The sequence below is a fragment of the Leopardus geoffroyi genome, chromosome E2, assembly GCF_018350155.1.
Source record: "Leopardus geoffroyi isolate Oge1 chromosome E2, O.geoffroyi_Oge1_pat1.0, whole genome shotgun sequence".
In the NCBI taxonomy this organism is placed as follows: domain Eukaryota; kingdom Metazoa; phylum Chordata; class Mammalia; order Carnivora; family Felidae; genus Leopardus; species Leopardus geoffroyi.
This window is the reverse complement of record NC_059335.1, coordinates 17,566,038-17,582,386: the sequence shown is the minus strand read 5'-3', so window position 1 is coordinate 17,582,386 and position 16,349 is coordinate 17,566,038. Positions and strand designations below refer to the sequence as shown.

At 51.3% G+C, this 16,349-nt stretch overlaps 3 protein-coding genes across 4 annotated transcripts; 2 read left to right on the top strand and 1 right to left on the bottom strand.

Moving 5' to 3' along the window:
* The first annotated feature begins 256 nt into the window (after window positions 1-256).
* On the top strand, window positions 257-4,846 carry OVOL3 (ovo like zinc finger 3). Its single transcript, XM_045441264.1, has 4 exons — window positions 257-3,045; window positions 3,122-3,186; window positions 3,931-4,132; window positions 4,586-4,846. The coding sequence occupies exons 1-4, from the start codon at window positions 2,952-2,954 to the stop codon at window positions 4,813-4,815; spliced, it is 591 nt and encodes a 196-aa protein (XP_045297220.1). The 5' UTR covers window positions 257-2,951; the 3' UTR covers window positions 4,816-4,846.
* On the bottom strand, window positions 4,837-6,388 carry POLR2I (RNA polymerase II subunit I). The gene is made up of 6 exons (XM_045441241.1): window positions 6,009-6,388; window positions 5,876-5,930; window positions 5,475-5,548; window positions 5,312-5,386; window positions 5,158-5,209; window positions 4,837-4,944 (listed from the first exon to the last, which is right to left on the bottom strand). Exons 1-6 carry the CDS (start codon window positions 6,065-6,067, stop codon window positions 4,882-4,884), a joined length of 378 nt encoding a protein of 125 aa, XP_045297197.1. The 5' UTR covers window positions 6,068-6,388; the 3' UTR covers window positions 4,837-4,881.
* Window positions 6,389-6,632: 244 nt separating this feature from the next.
* TBCB (tubulin folding cofactor B) lies at window positions 6,633-15,496 on the top strand. Of its 2 annotated transcripts, none has more exons than XM_045441226.1 (6): window positions 6,633-6,841; window positions 7,542-7,685; window positions 11,045-11,141; window positions 11,814-12,005; window positions 14,980-15,052; window positions 15,225-15,496. In XM_045441226.1, the coding sequence occupies exons 1-6, from the start codon at window positions 6,728-6,730 to the stop codon at window positions 15,337-15,339; spliced, it is 735 nt and encodes a 244-aa protein (XP_045297182.1). In that variant the 5' UTR covers window positions 6,633-6,727; the 3' UTR covers window positions 15,340-15,496. The 2 variants fall into 2 exon arrangements, with proteins under 2 accessions (XP_045297182.1, XP_045297183.1); XM_045441227.1 differs by lacking the exon at window positions 6,633-6,841 and adding an exon at window positions 6,916-7,050.
* Window positions 15,497-16,349: the final 853 nt, after the last annotated feature.

Here is a 16,349-nt window from a genome sequence, read left to right as displayed (position 1 = left end):
AAGCTGTAGGGACATTTGCTACTCTTTTTTTATAATTTTTTTTTTCAACGTTTATTTATTTTTGGGACAGAGAGAGACAGAGCATGAACGGGGGAGGGGCAGAGAGAGAGGGAGACACACAGAATCGGAAACAGGCTCCAGGCTCTGAGCCATCAGCCCAGAGCCCGACGCGGGGTTCGAACTCACGGACCGCGAGATCGTGACCTGGCTGAAGTCGGACGCTTAACCGACTGCGCCACCCAGGCGCCCCGACATTTGCTACTCTTGACTATGTTCCTGCTCCATTAACCCCTGAGTCTTGAGTTCTGCCCTCCAGCTTAGTGGGCTCTCTCATAGCTGCAACATGGCTGCCGTGCCAGCCCTCAGCAGTACACCTACCCAGCCAGGAACAAAGGCATGAAGGAAGGCAGCCACCAGCATAGTGAGAACAGTGCTAAGCCTCCCTAGACACCTCCCCTTTCAGAGCGATTGCAGGCAAGAGGAATGGAGATTTCTTTCATTTTCTTGGACCAGCCGTCTCTCCTGTCCTGGGCATGTGGCTGCTCAAACAAAATTGGGTTCTCTCAGCACAATAGGAGGGTGGGCTGGTAGGGAGGACCCAGGGTGCCTGCCACTCTCCACTTCCCAATGCCAAGCTCTTCAGCCCTAGAAGGACCAGACTTTCTCTCCTCAACAAAACAGCTGGTTAAGAAACCACTGCTGATGAATGTGTGTGAGTGTGGTTTGTGGACTGACAGGGTCCCAGGAGGAAGAGGACAGCATGCTCACATGGGATATTTCAGAGAGTTTAGTAAAGGGATCATTTGCAAAGAAGTGGGCAGGGAACAGGGAAATCATAGGGCTGGTACAGTACCCTGAGCTGGCACCAGAGGTGAGCTGTTCCTCCCACCCTGGCCTTGAGGTGCAAGGGAGCCAAGTGGAAACCAGAAGAGCCGATACTGGGGAGAGGGCTGTCCTAGGGAAGCTGTGTCCCTGGCAACTCCATAGGGGGAGAGTTGGAGGAATCCTTTCCCCCATCATTTGTGGGGCTCCCCACTGTCAAAATCCTGGGAGCCAGGGGGCACAGGAACCCAGATAATGCGGTCCACCCAGGTCAGTCTCCCAGGACACAGAGCAGGGAGGAAGGGGACAGAAAGGGCCTTAGGGAAAATAAAGACACCCAGCCCCGGATTTCTTCCCTAATGTGTTTTCAATGACACAGGAACCAGTTGCCCTGAAACATGCTGTTGGGCACGGAGAACTGGGCACCTGAAAGAGACAAAATGGCTCCACCTAACCATTTGCCAGCTCATTCTTCAGTGCAACTTGCACCCTGTACTCCACGCTGGACAGATCCCAGATACTGGGCTGCCAGACCTGTGCCGGACACACCAGTCATGGCTGCACGAAATCCAACAATTGTGAGATGGAGACACTGAAAATTCCATTTTACAGATGGGCTGATTGAAACTCCGATGCTTGCCTAACCACCTCTCAAGACTTCCTAACGACCACCCTGTTTATATGCTGCATGCTAAGCATTCTCCCCACATGATCTACATAGGCCTCTGACACAAACCAGCCAAGGGAGACACATTAGTTCTATCTTCCAGATGAAGAAACCGAGGCTCAGCAAGAAGTGACTTGTCTGGGTCCTGCTGAGGTAAAGTGGTAAAACTCTGCCTCCCTTGCTGCCCCAAATGAATGAGCAGGACTGACTCTCAGGGAATGTGAAGAAATGAAATAATGCTCCTCTCACCACCAAGCCTTTATATAGACTGTTCCCTCTGCCTGGAACACCCTCCCTTTTACCTGAAACCTTATCTTCCTTCAGGGCTCACACCCAGACAGTCATCTCTGAACCTTTAAGCTGGACTGGGAGCCTCTTCTGGGCTCCCATGAGCTCCCTGAGTTTTCTCTATTACCGTTTGGATCACTTTGCCTGTGCATTCCCCATCATAGCCTTGGTCATTCTGGGTTGTCACTGGTGGGTCTGTCTCCTCCACGGACTAAGTTATGTGCTCATTTTTAATGTTGAGCTAGACCTGGCCTATAGCTGGAGTTCAGGAAATTGCTGAGTGGATAAATGAGAGAAAGTAACTGCACAGAGAATATTCAAAATCCTTAACCAGTGGTTAAGGGGTCAGACAATGATCAGTCTAGAACACAGACAGGACAGAGTGTTAGGGTGGGGTTCTGGGAGCCCCTGGCTGTGTCACATGACCCCCTTTGGTTCCTGGACTGTGGGAGAGGGGGGGAGTGGTGTCCCAGGCAATCACTAGGAGCTGGACTATTAACACACCAATATTTTAAAATCTGCTACATCTGAACAGTGTTTCTGGCTGAACGTCAGTTCTTGGCATCTAATAATCAGAGGTGGAGCTTCCTGCTGGAAGATACACAGCCCGTGTCCTCACTTTGTCCTTACCTACTGGACCCTGCTGTTCCTCCACCCTCTGGGGCAAGCAATCACAGCCACCACCCCCCTCTCCTGCTTCTCAGACAGCTGCTGTGATTTGAATAACCAAGCAGGTTGTTGGATGTCCGGTGGTGACTGATTTGCCTGGCAAACAGACCCCTCAGGTCCTTGGCCCAGCTGCTACTTTGAGAAGACAGCCTTCCTGGAGTCTCTTTTTCTTTTCCCCACATGCAGCAGCTAGCTAGGCTCTAATCTTGCCCTTGCTTGACCTTCTGGAGGGTCCCAGCACTTGGCTGCCCCTGGTGGCTGGAGAGTGCCCTCAGGAACTTGATGTAGGAGAAGGGGGAGGAATGGTAGGTCCCATCTGAGGCAGAGGTAACTGGAGCCAGCTAAGTCCCTGGGCTTGTCACAAAATTTGCATGGAGAGAATGCAGGTCCTCTGTGGCTCCCCCTTCCCTTCCCTCTTCCCTCCTAGTCATCCTGGGACTGAGGTGTGACCGCAGGTGGAGGAGGCAGTCGTGCGTGGAGTGCCAGCTCGCCATTCCGAGAGGTGATGCCCCGTGTCTTCCTGGTCAGGAGTCGGCGTCCACAGCCATCCAACTGGGGCCACTTGCCTGACCAGCTCCGGGGAGATGCCTATGTCCCAGGTGGGCCCCTCACTGGGCCTGGAGGCGAGGGGCAGGTAAGACACAAAGCATCACCGTGTCTGGCTTCTCTCCTCAGACTGCAGCAACCAGCAGGGCTCATCAGCACACCAGTCTTCTGGCCTTGGGGACTCTTGGGCAGCGGTGAGTCTGCAGCTGGACCACAAGACCCTGCTTCGTTTCATCCCTGCCCACTCTCAGCCTGACTGCCTCTCACTCCCTTGAGCCCATTTGCTCATGCCCCCTCCACCCCCCCAGCCTCAGGACCTTTCCACCTGTTGTTCTCACTGCTGGAAATGCCTTTGCTTTCTTGGTAGAGATGTTAGGCTTCATCCCAGGCACCCTTTCCCTAAGCTGGGCAGCCACATTTCCTATCCCCAGAGATCTCTCTGTCCAGTGGGAGCAGAACAAGATTCAAGCCAAGTGGATGGTGATTTCCTTTATGTCAGGATCAGACAAGGTGACAGGAGCAAGGATGGGGGAAGACTAGGGACTCTCAGAAGGGATATTCAGCTGTGCATGCCCTGGAAGTAGGAAAACACTAGCCAAAAGATAAAGGTGACAGATTATTTCAGTATTTATTGAAAGCCAGGAACTGTTTTAGGCAATTGCTATTTAGCAAGAATAAGACAAAAATTCCTTCCTGGAGCTTATAATCTGTTGGGGGCTTGACAAGAAAACTAGAAAAATGTCATGTTGGGAGATGTATAATTGGAGAAATAAAGCAAGGTAAAGGCAATGGGGGTCAGGGAAGGCCTCGGAGACAGGGTGGCATTTGCACACACGAATAGCAGGCAGTCTCTGGCCTTCCCAGACCTCCTTGGTTCCTGGTTCTAGTTTTTCCATTTGCTCCAGCCAGGGGGTCTAACTCCCATGTCCCTCCCACAGCCTATGCAGGGCAGTCTGGCCTCCACTCCCAGGGGCCCTGGGACACTTGGCTGCCCGCTCTGCCCCAAGGCCTTCCCTTTGCAGCGCATGCTGACACGGCACCTCAAGTGCCACAGCCCTGCACGCCGCCACGTGTGCCGCTGCTGTGGCAAGGGCTTTCACGATGCCTTCGACCTCAAGCGCCACATGAGGACTCACACTGGTGAGGAGTGGCAGGGACAGAGAAGGGCAGCTGGGTCCCGGGAGGGTCTGGGATGAAATGGAGAGAGGTGCCCAGGATATGGAGTTTCCAGTGTTTGTGTCTATGGGGTGGAGACTCAGCCATCAGACTGATCCCAGTCGGGTGGGTGTACGGTGACGCGAGGGTAGAGGCGTGAACAACGAGGACAGTAGTGGATACATGGATCTAGATTGAAGGTGCAAGGTAAAGCCTCCTCCTTCGCCCCTGGGGAAGGAATATCCTGATGAGGAGGGTGGGAACACAGGTATCTGGTCCTGTTTGTAGCAGGTGGAGGTAGAAGATGGTGGGACAGACCGAGGAGTCCGGATAACTTGGAGTAGGAATGGGGGAATGCTCATGGAGGTTAAGGTGGGGAGACTTTAGCTTGGAGGCCATTGTCCTGTCTGTCCTCTCCCCCTCTGCCCACCTGTGCAGGGATCCGGCCATTCCGCTGTGGAGCTTGCGGGAAAGCATTTACTCAGCGCTGCTCACTTGAAGCTCATCTTGCTAAGGTGCACGGGCAGCCAGCCAGCTACGCTTATCGTGAGCGCCGGGAGAAGCTGCATGTGTGTGAGGACTGTGGCTTCACATGCTCGCGGCCTGACACCTATGTGCAGCACCGTGCCCTGCACTGTGTTGAGACTGTGCACCCACACAACACATGAGAGGCAAATAAATGCAGGAAATGCACGCACAGAACACAGTATTTATTACACGTGGGAAAGGATGATTCACTCCGTCCAGCGGTGGCCACAGTGTGGGGCCGTGCACACATAGTACAAGCGCATGGCGTCCTGGCAGAAAGGTTGCCCGGTTAGGAAGGGTACAACATGGAACCTCCATCCAGCAGAGCCTCACCCCAAGATAACAGGCAAAGGAGCTTTCCCCATTGGTAATGGTCCGGCTCAGTACGCCAGGAAGGGCAGGGTTCCCCCAAATGTTGGTATCCCCACCCCCGGTAAGGACCAAGCCTGGGATACCCAGAAAGCCTTCCTCCTGCCACTCACCTCGGCACGGGCACTATGTGACTGGAAGAACACCGCCTCCTTGTGGCCACACCTGAGAGGGCAGTCAGTCACTCAGCCTACCATCCCCTTCCCTCCTCCCTTCACCCGGTGAGGACGAGCCACTCTCCATCCCCAATATGAACGGCGCGCTCACTTTTGGCACGGGTGGTCCTCGGTCCGCGGCAACGTGGGGTCCTGGGACACGTCAGCGATGATCTGGGTCAGTTCGCTAAGGGAACAGAGGGCGAATAATCATGCCCAGACCAGGTCTCTCAAGCCAACAACCCCTTCCCCTGGCTCTGAGTCCTGCCACTCACTCCACTTCGTGCGTGATTTTGTTGACGTAGATGCAGCTGTTGTCGGCTTCCTGCTGGTAATCACAATTCCGGCACTACGAAAGGGCAAGGGTTGCGGCAAAGGGGTTGCGGGAAAGGGCTTACGGGGAGGTCTCGGAAGGGATTGGAAGGGAAGGCTGGGTTTTCCCCAGAGGGAATGACTACAGCATGGAGTTTCGAAGCTGGTATAATGGGGTATACCGAGAATCACCTCGGGGATGGACAAGACAGTGGGGGTTCACTCGTGGGACAGTCAGGAGGCAAGACCAAAACACGTAAGGGGCGTAAAAAGAAGTAAGGGTCATGTGGAGTAAGATGGGGCCACACTGGGAACAGGTGGATCCCTCTGGAAAGACCCCGGCGCTCCGTGGGCTCGTGCTCACCGCGTAGAGCAGAATGCGGTTCTCCTTGTCCTCCTTGGGGTAAAGCATGTTGTTACTGTGGGGAGGAAGGAGACAGAGGTCAGTCCTGGGGCCACTACTTGCCCCCCTTACACACTCGCAGCCCCGGCCTCACCATTCCTGGCAGAATCGAATACCCACGAAACCCGGCTCATAGGTCCCGTCCGGTTCCATAGCTACGCACAGCCCGCCAAGCCTTCCGCGCTTGCTCCACCGCGCGACCGGTCGCGGGAAGGATCAAGCCTAGTTGCTTCGCCAAGAGAGGGGCGGAGCTGCGCACATGCTCTGGCTTCCAGCTGCTTTGTGCTTGTCTCTGTGCTCCGAGGTTCGATTAATAACTTGCTTCAGTTTTTTGATATTCTGCAGTAACTGCTTCCAATTTCTGGGCCTTACTTCCCCAGTTTGTAGAACAGTATGGTACGAGAGCCAGGAATACGATGCTTCACGTAATTTGCAAAGCGCCGACCATAAATGAAGCCACGGCTCTTTGCAGGCTGAAAGCCAGTGCACATGCGCGGATGGGGTACCTCCTGCCAGTCCTTCCCCTGGGCTTCACCCTTCTCCCGCCTGGGCCGTTTCCTGGGCTGCTATTGGAAGAACTGCGCACATGGAAGACCTCTCAGGATTGGCTGGGGCTACCCAAGAACACGGGAGGTCCCTCTTCCTGGCGTGGAAAAGAGACGGCGTCGATTGGCGGACCCTGCTTGGGGGAGAGCATGGATTGGCTAGGTCGTGAGCAGGGGGAGGGGCTGATATCCCAGAAGCGGCGGCGGCGGCTGCGGAGCCGGTGTGAGGCGACTAACCCGGCTGCGGACCCCGGCAGGAAGCGGCGAGATGGAGGTGACGGGCTTGTCGGCGCCCACAGTGACCGTTTTCATCAGCAGCTCTCTCAACAGCTTCCGCTCTGAGAAGCGGTACAGTCGCAGCCTCACCATAGCTGAGTTCAAGGTGTGGCCGTGGGGGCGGGGCCCGGGGGCGGGGCAAGGAAGAAATGGAGGGGCTTTCCGAACGCGGGGAGGGGCCAGAGATAAACAGAGGTTGGACAGATTGGGGACGGGACCCGGCTGGGTGGGCCCAGAGGGAGTCTGAGTATTCAGAAATTGGGGACGATGCCAGGAAAATCAGAGGTTGCATAGGGCATGACCAAAGATAACCAGGTGTGTCCTAAATTGTGTCTTAGAGGAGCAAGGATGGGGTAATGGTTATTGTTACAAGGGGTGGAGCCTCGGGGCTCCTGACTGGTTCAGTTGGTAGAGCCCGCGACTCTTGGTCTCGGGTTCGTGAGTTCGAGCCCCGTGTTAGGCTTAGCGTTTACTTAAAAAAAAAAAATTTAGGGGCGCCTGGGCGGCTCAGTCGGTTGGGCGGCCGACTTCGGCTCAGGTCATGATCTCACGGTCCGTGAGTTCAAGCCCCGCGTCGGGCTCTGTGCCGACAGCTCAGAGCCTGGAGCCTGCTTCCGATCCTGTGTCTCCCTCTCTCTCTGCCCCTCCCCCACTCTCACTTCCTCTCACTCTGTCTCTCAAAACTAAATAAATGTAAAAAAAAAAAATTAATTTGCAAGTACGTACCTTAAAAAGGGGGAGGGGGTGGAGCCCCAGGGCAGAGGGTGGGGTCGCTGACAGCCTTTCAACGACTGCTCCCTGCGCAGTGTAAACTAGAGCTGGTGGTGGGCAGTCCTGCTTCTTGCATGGAACTGGAGCTGTATGGAGCTGACGACAAGTTCTACAGCAAGCTGGATCAGGAGGATGCACTGCTGGGCTCATACCCCGTAGACGACGGCTGCCGCATCCACGTGAGGCCTCCCCGCCATTTATTTATCTGTTGAACAAATACTTGCTATACGTTGCCCTGTGTGATAACCAAGATAGGCCGTACTTTCATGGAGCCCCCAGTCCTGCATGGAGAGAGACAGAGCCATCATGGGACAGTGACAGCCAGAGTGGTGTGGGCAAAGCCCAGGGGACTGGGGATGCCCAGCTAGGTGCCTGACTCCTGGAAGTATGAGAAGGGGCTTCTTGAAGGAAGGGACGCCTGAGCTGAGACCTGAAGGATGAGGAAAGGTGACCTAGGGTAAGGGGTGGGAGGGGTATGCCAGGTGGGGGGAACAATGTACAGAGGTATAGAGTGTGAGGTGGGTCAGGGTGAGTGATGAGACTGGACATGTTGGGAGAAGTTGAGGACCTCTGCATTCATTAACTCACATCATCCTCTCTCCTCCCCTTATTCCTCAGACATCTCAGCATCCCAGGTGGGTTCCACCTCTGGGCCTTTGCAAGTGGTTCTTTTTTATATGGCTTCACATGGCTCACTCCTCCCTTCCAGTCTTTACTTAAATGTCACCCTCCAAGTGTGAGGCCTTCATTGACCTCAGTATAAAATTTAAATCTCTTCTCTTTTCCATTTTATTTGATTTTTGTCTTTAGCTCCTAGCACCCTGTGACATATTGTGCATTTCCTCCAGCACCTGGAATAATGCCTAGTACTGAGAAGATGCCCAGTGAATCATTGTTGAGTACTGAGCTGAGTCCATAAAATAAGACTTGGAAGATGGTGTAATTAACCCCATTTTGCAGAAGACAAAACAGCTTCAGGATGGAATTTACTTTCCTAAGGATGAACTGTAGTTAGAATTTTCACCTCCGTCTGCATGACTCTGCAAGTCAGTGTGCTCAGAGAACTGGTCCATAACTCTGTGTTATGCCAGGGGTATAGCTGTGAGCCAAGTCTGAAGAGGCCTCTGTTTTAGTTCTGTACAGTGTGTGAGGTAGATGTTAGCTAAATATTCATAGGAACAAATATGAAATGTCAGAGACATGAAGGCCATATAGGAAGAGATCACAGAGCTGGGAGAGCCGGTACTGGGAGGACTTCCTGGAGAGGGTGATGCCTGAGCAGAGTCCTGAAGAATAGGAAGAATTAACTGAAAAAGGGAAAAGAGCACTCCAGCAAAAGAGCACACCACGTGCAAACACTGAGGTGGAAGGAAGCACAGTTAGGTACAGGCACTGAGGAGTTGCCTCTCCTTTGGCAGGAGGAAGTGAGAGCCAGGGGAGGGCTTTGAGCCAGGAGGGTCCTGGTCTGACCCAGGTGCTCACAGGCTCCCTTTGACTGTGTGTGGGAAGACAGGAAGAGTAGGGAGACCAGGGAGGAGGCTGCTTCCATAGTCCAGGTGGTGTGGTAGGTACCGGATCATAGTGGGAACTGGTCAGGGTAGTGCTGGGCCCACAGGACTGAGACTTTGGGCTGACGCAGGCAGCCTCAGCCTCCAGATGCTAGTGGGTCAGGCATAGGATGGCATAGGGCCATCCTCAAACAGGAGGTTTTCACACATGGGTTCAGGTGTAGACAGGCCTCTAACTTCTGAGGTCATTTAAGAAAGGTTTCCCAGGGGCGCCTGGGTGGCTCAGCTGGTTGAGCGTCCGACTTCGGCTCAGGTCATGATCTCGCAGTTTGTGAGTTCGGGCCCCGCATTGGGCTCTGTGCTGACAGCTCGGAGCCTGCAGCCTGTTTAGAATTCTGTGTCTCCCTCTCTCTCTGTGCCCCTCCCCTGCTCATACTCTGCCTCTCTCTGTCTCTCAAAAATAAGTAAATGTTTAAAAAAAATTTTTTTTTTAAAAAGAAAGGTTTCCCAGAAGTGGAGCCTCTAGAGAATTTGTTTTACACTGTTTTCCTCTTTATGAATATTACCTGTATTTGAAATGCCTGGCTGGCTCGGTCGGTAGAGCATATGATTCTTGATTTCAGGGTTGTAAGTTCAAGCCCCACATTGGGCATAAAGTTTACTTAGAAAAAAATTATATGTTTAACATATATGTGTTGTTTAAAATAATAGTAACCTCAAACTTACAAAATCCTTAATACACAAAGTAGAAATTCATAGTGATCCTGACCAGAGATAAGGGCCATTTCTATTTTGCTATGTTAGGCCAATGGCTCAGGCCAAACTACCTTAGAGTCTTTGCTGACCCCTCTCTTTACCTCACACCCACATCCCATCCAACAGCAAATCCTGTGGACTCCACCTACAAAATCTGTCTAGAGTCTACACTTGTCTCCCCCACAACCCCTGCCCTGGCCCAGCCTCCATCCTCCCTCTCCTGGACACCACAGCAGCCTGTCCCTGGCCCCCCTCAGTCTGCTGCCCACCTGCAGCCAGAGGGAGCCTGTGATGCCCTGAATCAGGTCGGGCCCTCCTGGCCCAGGGCCTCCCCTGGGTAAAATGCCCCATGGCTTTTTCTCATTACTCAAAGCCAGATGCCCCTAGCTTTTACTTATTCTGGGTAAAAGCCAAAGTCTGTAGTGATCTGTTGTGTCTCCACTGTTCCCTGTCTGTCTCCGCTTCAGCCGTGATGGCTTCCATGCTATTCCTGAAAAGGGTTAAGGACATTTCTGCACCCGAGACTTGGTGCCATATGTTCCTTCTTAGCCTTTAGGCCTTGGCTCAGACATCCCCTCCTTTCAGAAGCCTTCTCTGACCACCCTCTCATGCTCCTTAAATACCTCTTTGTGGTATTTATCTACATAGGACCTTGTCGTCATCTGGTGTAATGCATGCACATGTTTGTTTATGGTTGGTGTCCCAGCAGAATGAGCACTCCTTGAGGGCAAGGGTTTATCTGTTTTTGCACTGTGTCCCTAGCACCCAGCACAGAGCCCAGCTGGGTGCTGTGGAACAGCTTAGCAAGCAATGAGTGAATGAATATTGGGGGTGGTACAGGAAGAGATGCTTCAGAGTCTGGAGGTTGGGGCCAGCTTAGGAGGGTCCCAGAGGCCCAGAGAGGACAGATGTGCTGCCTAAAAGTCTTGTGAGGAAGACCTGAGCTCTGCCCTTCAGTTCCAGTGACTTAGAGATCATCACTGATGGTGGTGGCACCATGTGGGGATTGTCTGGGGGAAGATCCAGCCTCTAAGGAGGGGTGGGGGTGAAGAACGGGAGATGGCCAGTGTGGACACTTGTTCTCATCCCTTCTGCTAGGCTCAGGAGAGGGGAGAAGGTCTGGGTAAAGGTGAGGGTAAAGGAGTAAAGGAATACGGTTTTTCCAAGACAGACTTAAATCTAGGGAATACTCCAATGTACAGCCCCCTGCCCCCAGCATCCCAAGCCTCCCAGTCCAGACCTTATCCCCACTGACCTCCCTCCCCTCACTATAGGTCATTGACCACAGTGGTGCCCGCCTTGGGGAGTATGAGGATGTGTCCAAGGTGGAGAAATACCAGATCTCACAAGAAGCCTATGACCAGAGGCAAGGTACAGGCACATAACGATGGATGAGGGCATATGGGGGCCAGAGGGAGTGTGTGCGGGTGGGCAGAGGTTGGGGGGCAGACAGGGACACTGGGAGGAGGTCGGTGGTGTGATCAGTGCAGGCACACAGACCTGGGCGAGTAGAGGGCATGGATAAGGTTGGTGTGTGGACAGATGGGGTTTGGGGAACAGCTGTAGGGGCACAAGTGTGGGGTATGAATAGGTGCTGGGAGATGTGAGGGAATGTAGGCAGGCAGACGGCCTGAGAGGGAAGTCTGGGAGGGAGGGTTAATGTGGGGGGAGGTAGTGAGTTATCACATGGGGGCATGAGCAGAACAGATCAGAATGTGTAGACACTGGTAAGAATGGTAAGACGAGGAGAGGCTGGGCGGAGGGAATGTAATACTGAAGGGACATGGGAAGAAGGGGTGATACCATGACTGGAAGCAGGCATCTTCCTTTTAGGTTCTGGATTATGGGGAGGCCCCAGGGGTTCTGGGGAGAAGCCAGGGCTATAGTGGGAGATTTGGGGGGCTTGGGCAGTAGCCCTCCAACACTCAGAGCAGAAGAGTTTCACTCTGAATGTTGGTTCTGTGTGGGTGGAAGGTTATCTCATCAGGCCAGGGGCCACACCAGGAAAACCATGTCTAACCCTGTCCCCCACCCCACTCTCAGACTCCGTCCGCTCCTTCCTGAAGCGCAGCAAGCTAGGCCGATACAATGAAGAAGAGCGGGCACAGCAAGAGGCCGAGGCCACCCAGCGCCTGAACGAGGAGAAGACCCAGGCCAGTGCCATCTCTGTGGGCAGCCGCTGTGAAGTGCGGGCGCCTGGGCAGCCCCCTCGCCGGGGCACCGTCATGTATGTAGGTACGTGGCCCACTGAGGCCTTCTGCCCTGCCCTGGGATGGACAGTGCTGGGGACCCAGCCCTCGAGGAGATCCCAGTGCAGTGGGGGAGACTGACCCAGCAATGACAGTGACAGCCCAGAGTGTTCATGGCAGGGAAGTGGGAAGCAGAGGCAGAACAATGTGGGTTGTGATGGCGGAGGCAGAGGCCAGAGGGATTAGTTCTGAGGTGAAAGCACAGGGCACAGTGTCAGGGCTGAGATGGGGAAGGCATGGGCCAAAGTGATGAGGGCAGGGATGTGGGAAGCTTGGGGGGGCTGTGTGAGCTGAGAGGCAGTACCAGAACCTTCCTCAAGAGTGATCCAGCAGGCTTCCTAGGGGAAGGATTGTCTGAAGGAAAGGGTGAAAGGGGGAAGAGTGTTCCAGCCAGAGGGCATAGTGAGTGCAAAGGGCATGAGCAAGAATAGGCTGGGCCTGTCTGAGGCAGCATGGCTAGTGGGGAGGAAATGAGACGTAATAAGTGAGGTCTGGACATGGGCAAGGCTGGACCGTGCAGGGCCTTGAAGACAGTGGAGAGCAGTGTGGGGTTTTTTTTTTAGAACAGCTTTATTGAGATATAATTCATATACCATAAAACTTATCCCCTTAAAGTACACAATTCATTGGTTTTAAGTGTGTTCACAGAATTGTTCACCCCCGCCCAGTCCTAGGCAGATCTTGTCTCTATAGATCTGCCTATTTTGGATGTTTCATATAAATGGAATCATATAATATGTGTAATCCATGTAAACGGAATCATGTAAACCATGTAATACATGGTCTTTTGTGACTGGCTTGTTTCACTTAGCATAATGTTCTCAAAATTCATCTGTGTTGTAGCGTGTATCAATGCTTCACTTCTTTTTATAGTCAAATACTACCACATTGATTGGCTATACCACATCTTACATACTTGTTCTTCAGTGGATGGATGTTTGGGTCCTTTCCACTTTTTGTCTATTATGAAAAATACTGTGGACTTTCTTGTATAAGTTTTTGTGTGGACACATATTTTCATGTTTCTACACAAAGGAGTGGAATTGTTGGTCCCATGGTGACTCTGTTTAACCTTTTGAGGAACTACCACATTGTTTTCCACAGCAGCTACACCATGTGTATTCCCACCAGCAGTGTGTGAGGGCTCCAGTTTCTCAAATCCTCACCAACACTTATTGTTTGTCTTTTTAATTATAGCCATTTTAGTGGCTATGACATGGGACAGCATTATGGGCTTAATTTGCATTTCTTTGATGGCTAATGATATTAACCATATTTATTTTATTTTGAGAACTGTCCAGATCCTTTGCCCATTTTTTAATTGGGTTGTTTGTTTTTAGTTTTTTTTTAATAATATTTATTTATTTTTGAGAGAGAGAGGGAGAGAGAGACAGAATGTGAGTGAGGGAGGAACAGAGAGACAGGGAGACACAGAATCCAAAGCAGGTTCCAGCCTCTGAGCTGTCAGCACAGAGCCCGACGCGGGGCTCAAATTCATGAACCCTGAGTTCATGACCTGAGCCAAAATCAGACGCTTAACCTATTGAGCCACCCAGGCGCCCCAAGGATTGTTTAGTTTTTGTTGTTAAGTTGTGTATTAGTTTTCTGGGGCTGCCATAACAAAGTAACCACACACCGGGTGGCTTAAACAACAAAAATTTATGTCTCTCATTTCTGGAGGCTGAAGTCCCAATATCAAGGCGTTGGCAGGTTTGGTTTCTTCCGAGGCCTCTCTGCTTGGCTTGCAGATGGCTGCCTTCTTGCCGTGGCTTCACATAGTCTTCCCTCTGTGTGTGGGCACATCCCTGGTGTCTCTTTGTGTGTCCAAATGTTTCCTCCTCTTACAAAGACACCAGTCAGATCAGATTCACTTAATCTTAACTAACTTAATCACCTTTTTAAAGACCCAGTCTCCAAATACAGTCACATTCTGAGGTACTGAAGGTTAGGGTGCCAACAGTGAATTTTGGCACAGTTCAGCCCATACGTTCTAAGAGTTCTTTACGTATTCTACATACAATTCCCTTATCAAATACATGATTTGCAAATATTTTCTCGCATTCTGGGGGTCTGTTGCCTTTTTACTTTTCTTGATAGTGTCCTTTGAAGCATAACATTTTTTAATTTTTTTGAAGTCCAATTTATTTTTTCTTTTGTCGCTTATGCTTTTGGTATTGTATCTAAGAAACCAGTGCCTAATGTAAGGTCACAAAGGTTTACTCCTGTGTTTTCTTCTAGAAGTTTTATAGTGTTATGTTTTACATATAGGTCTTAGGCCCATTTTGAGTTAATTGTTGTATGTAATGTGAGATAGGAGTCCAACTTCCTTCTCTTGCGTGTGGATATCTAGTTGTCCCAGAACTACTTGTTGAAAAGCCTATTCTTTCCTCATTGAATAGTCTTGGCACCCTTGTCAAAAATCATTTGTGGGGCGCCAGAGTGGCTCAACCAGTTAAGTGTCTGACTTTCGATTTCGGCTCAGGTCATGATCTCATGATTTGTGAGTTTGATCCCCACATCTGGCTCTGTGCTGACAGTCCAGAGCCTCCTTGGGATTCTCTAACTCCCTCTCTCTCTCTGCCCCTACCCCTCTTGTTCTCTAAGTTAAATTAATAACTTAAAAAAAAAAAAAACTTAAAAAAATAGTTTGTTCATAAGCAGTGTGGATTTTATGCTGAGTGGGATGGGCAGCCTTTGAGGAATTTAGGGCAAGGTAGCAGTGCTGTTTACTTTAGATTTTTAGAAAGACTCCTCTGACTGGGGGTATTGAGTAAATAGGGAATCCGGGCTAGGAACAGCAAGACCAGTGAAGGGGGCTACTGTATTAGTTTGGGCAGGAGATGGAGATGGTTCTGGGTGGTAGCAAGGAGTGGTTTTTGCCAGGACAGGTTTTATACTCAGTGGGTAGGCATGAATCTGGAGTGGTTCAGAGGTTTTGTTGGAATTTCCTCCCTGGGCAGGACTCACAGATTTCAAGCGTGGCTACTGGATTGGCGTCCGCTATGATGAGCCACTAGGGAAAAACGATGGCAGGTAATGAGTGGTCTGGTTCAGCCATCTGTGTGTGTGTCTGTGCCCGTGTCTGTACATGCGTATGTGTGCTTCTGTGTCTAAGTGCATATGGTGAGCCTGTCCATCTTAGCATCTGGGGTGGGAGCCGTGTTGGGGCCCCTCTGACAACTGCCTCCCTCATCATGCCCTGCAGCGTGAATGGGAAACGCTACTTCGAATGCCAGGCCAAGTACGGTGCCTTCGTCAAGCCATCGGTTGTGACAGTGGGGGACTTTCCCGAGGAAGACTACGGGTTGGATGAGATGTGACACCCAAGGAAAGGCATCCCCTTGCTCCAACTAACTCGACTTCTTATTGCCCTTCCTTGTGTGTGCCCATGGCCCTATTTCCTGAGCCCATTTTTATTTTATTCACCTTGTCATTGACTTTTGAGACTCATGCATTAAATTTGCTGGAAACCGGGAAGTGTTGGAGGACTTGATGATAATAGGAGGGATTGGAGGTGCCTGTCTAGGTGAGAGTGAAATAGGAGGTGGGTAAAGTAGAGGTTGGGCAGGATGAAGCTTTATCCCTTAGCTAGTAGCTGGGGGCCCATGAGACTATTTTTGGTCCTAATAAGTTACTATAATGTTTTGTTGCTATAACAAAGGGGCCCAAAATATAATAGTAGCTTAAACAAGGTAGTTTTTTTTTTTTTTTTTTTAAATAGGCTCCACACCCATTGAGGTGCTTTAACTCATGACCCTGAGATTAAGACCTGAGCTGAGATCAAGAGTTGGACACTTAACCAACTGAGCCACCCAGGTACTTCTTATTCAAGGTAGTTTATTTCTCCTGTAAAGTCTCCTGTAATCACCAGCACTGGTATGGTGATCCTTCTGTGTCAGAGGCCAGTCTCCATCTATATATCTTGTTGCTGTCCCATCTCCTTCTCATGATTCCCACATCATCTGCTACAGGCACCAGGGAGAGGGGAAGGGGAAGGATACCTCTTGCCTTTAAGGACTACGTGCGACTCAGGGTGCCTGGGTGGCTCACTCGGTTAAGCACCCAATTCTTCATTTCAGCTCAGGTCATGATCTTGTCATTGGTGGGATCGAGCCCCACATTAGGCTTTGTGCTGGTAGTGTAGAGCCTGTTTGGGATTCTCTCTCCCTTTCTCTCTGCCGCTCTGCCTGCTTGTGCACATGCACTTGCTCACTCTCTAAATACACATTAAAAAAAAAAGAAAAGGAATATGTGCAACTCAAAACTTGTTTCTATTTCCAGGGCGCTTGGGTGGTTCAATTGGTTAAGCATCTGACTCTGATTTCAGCTC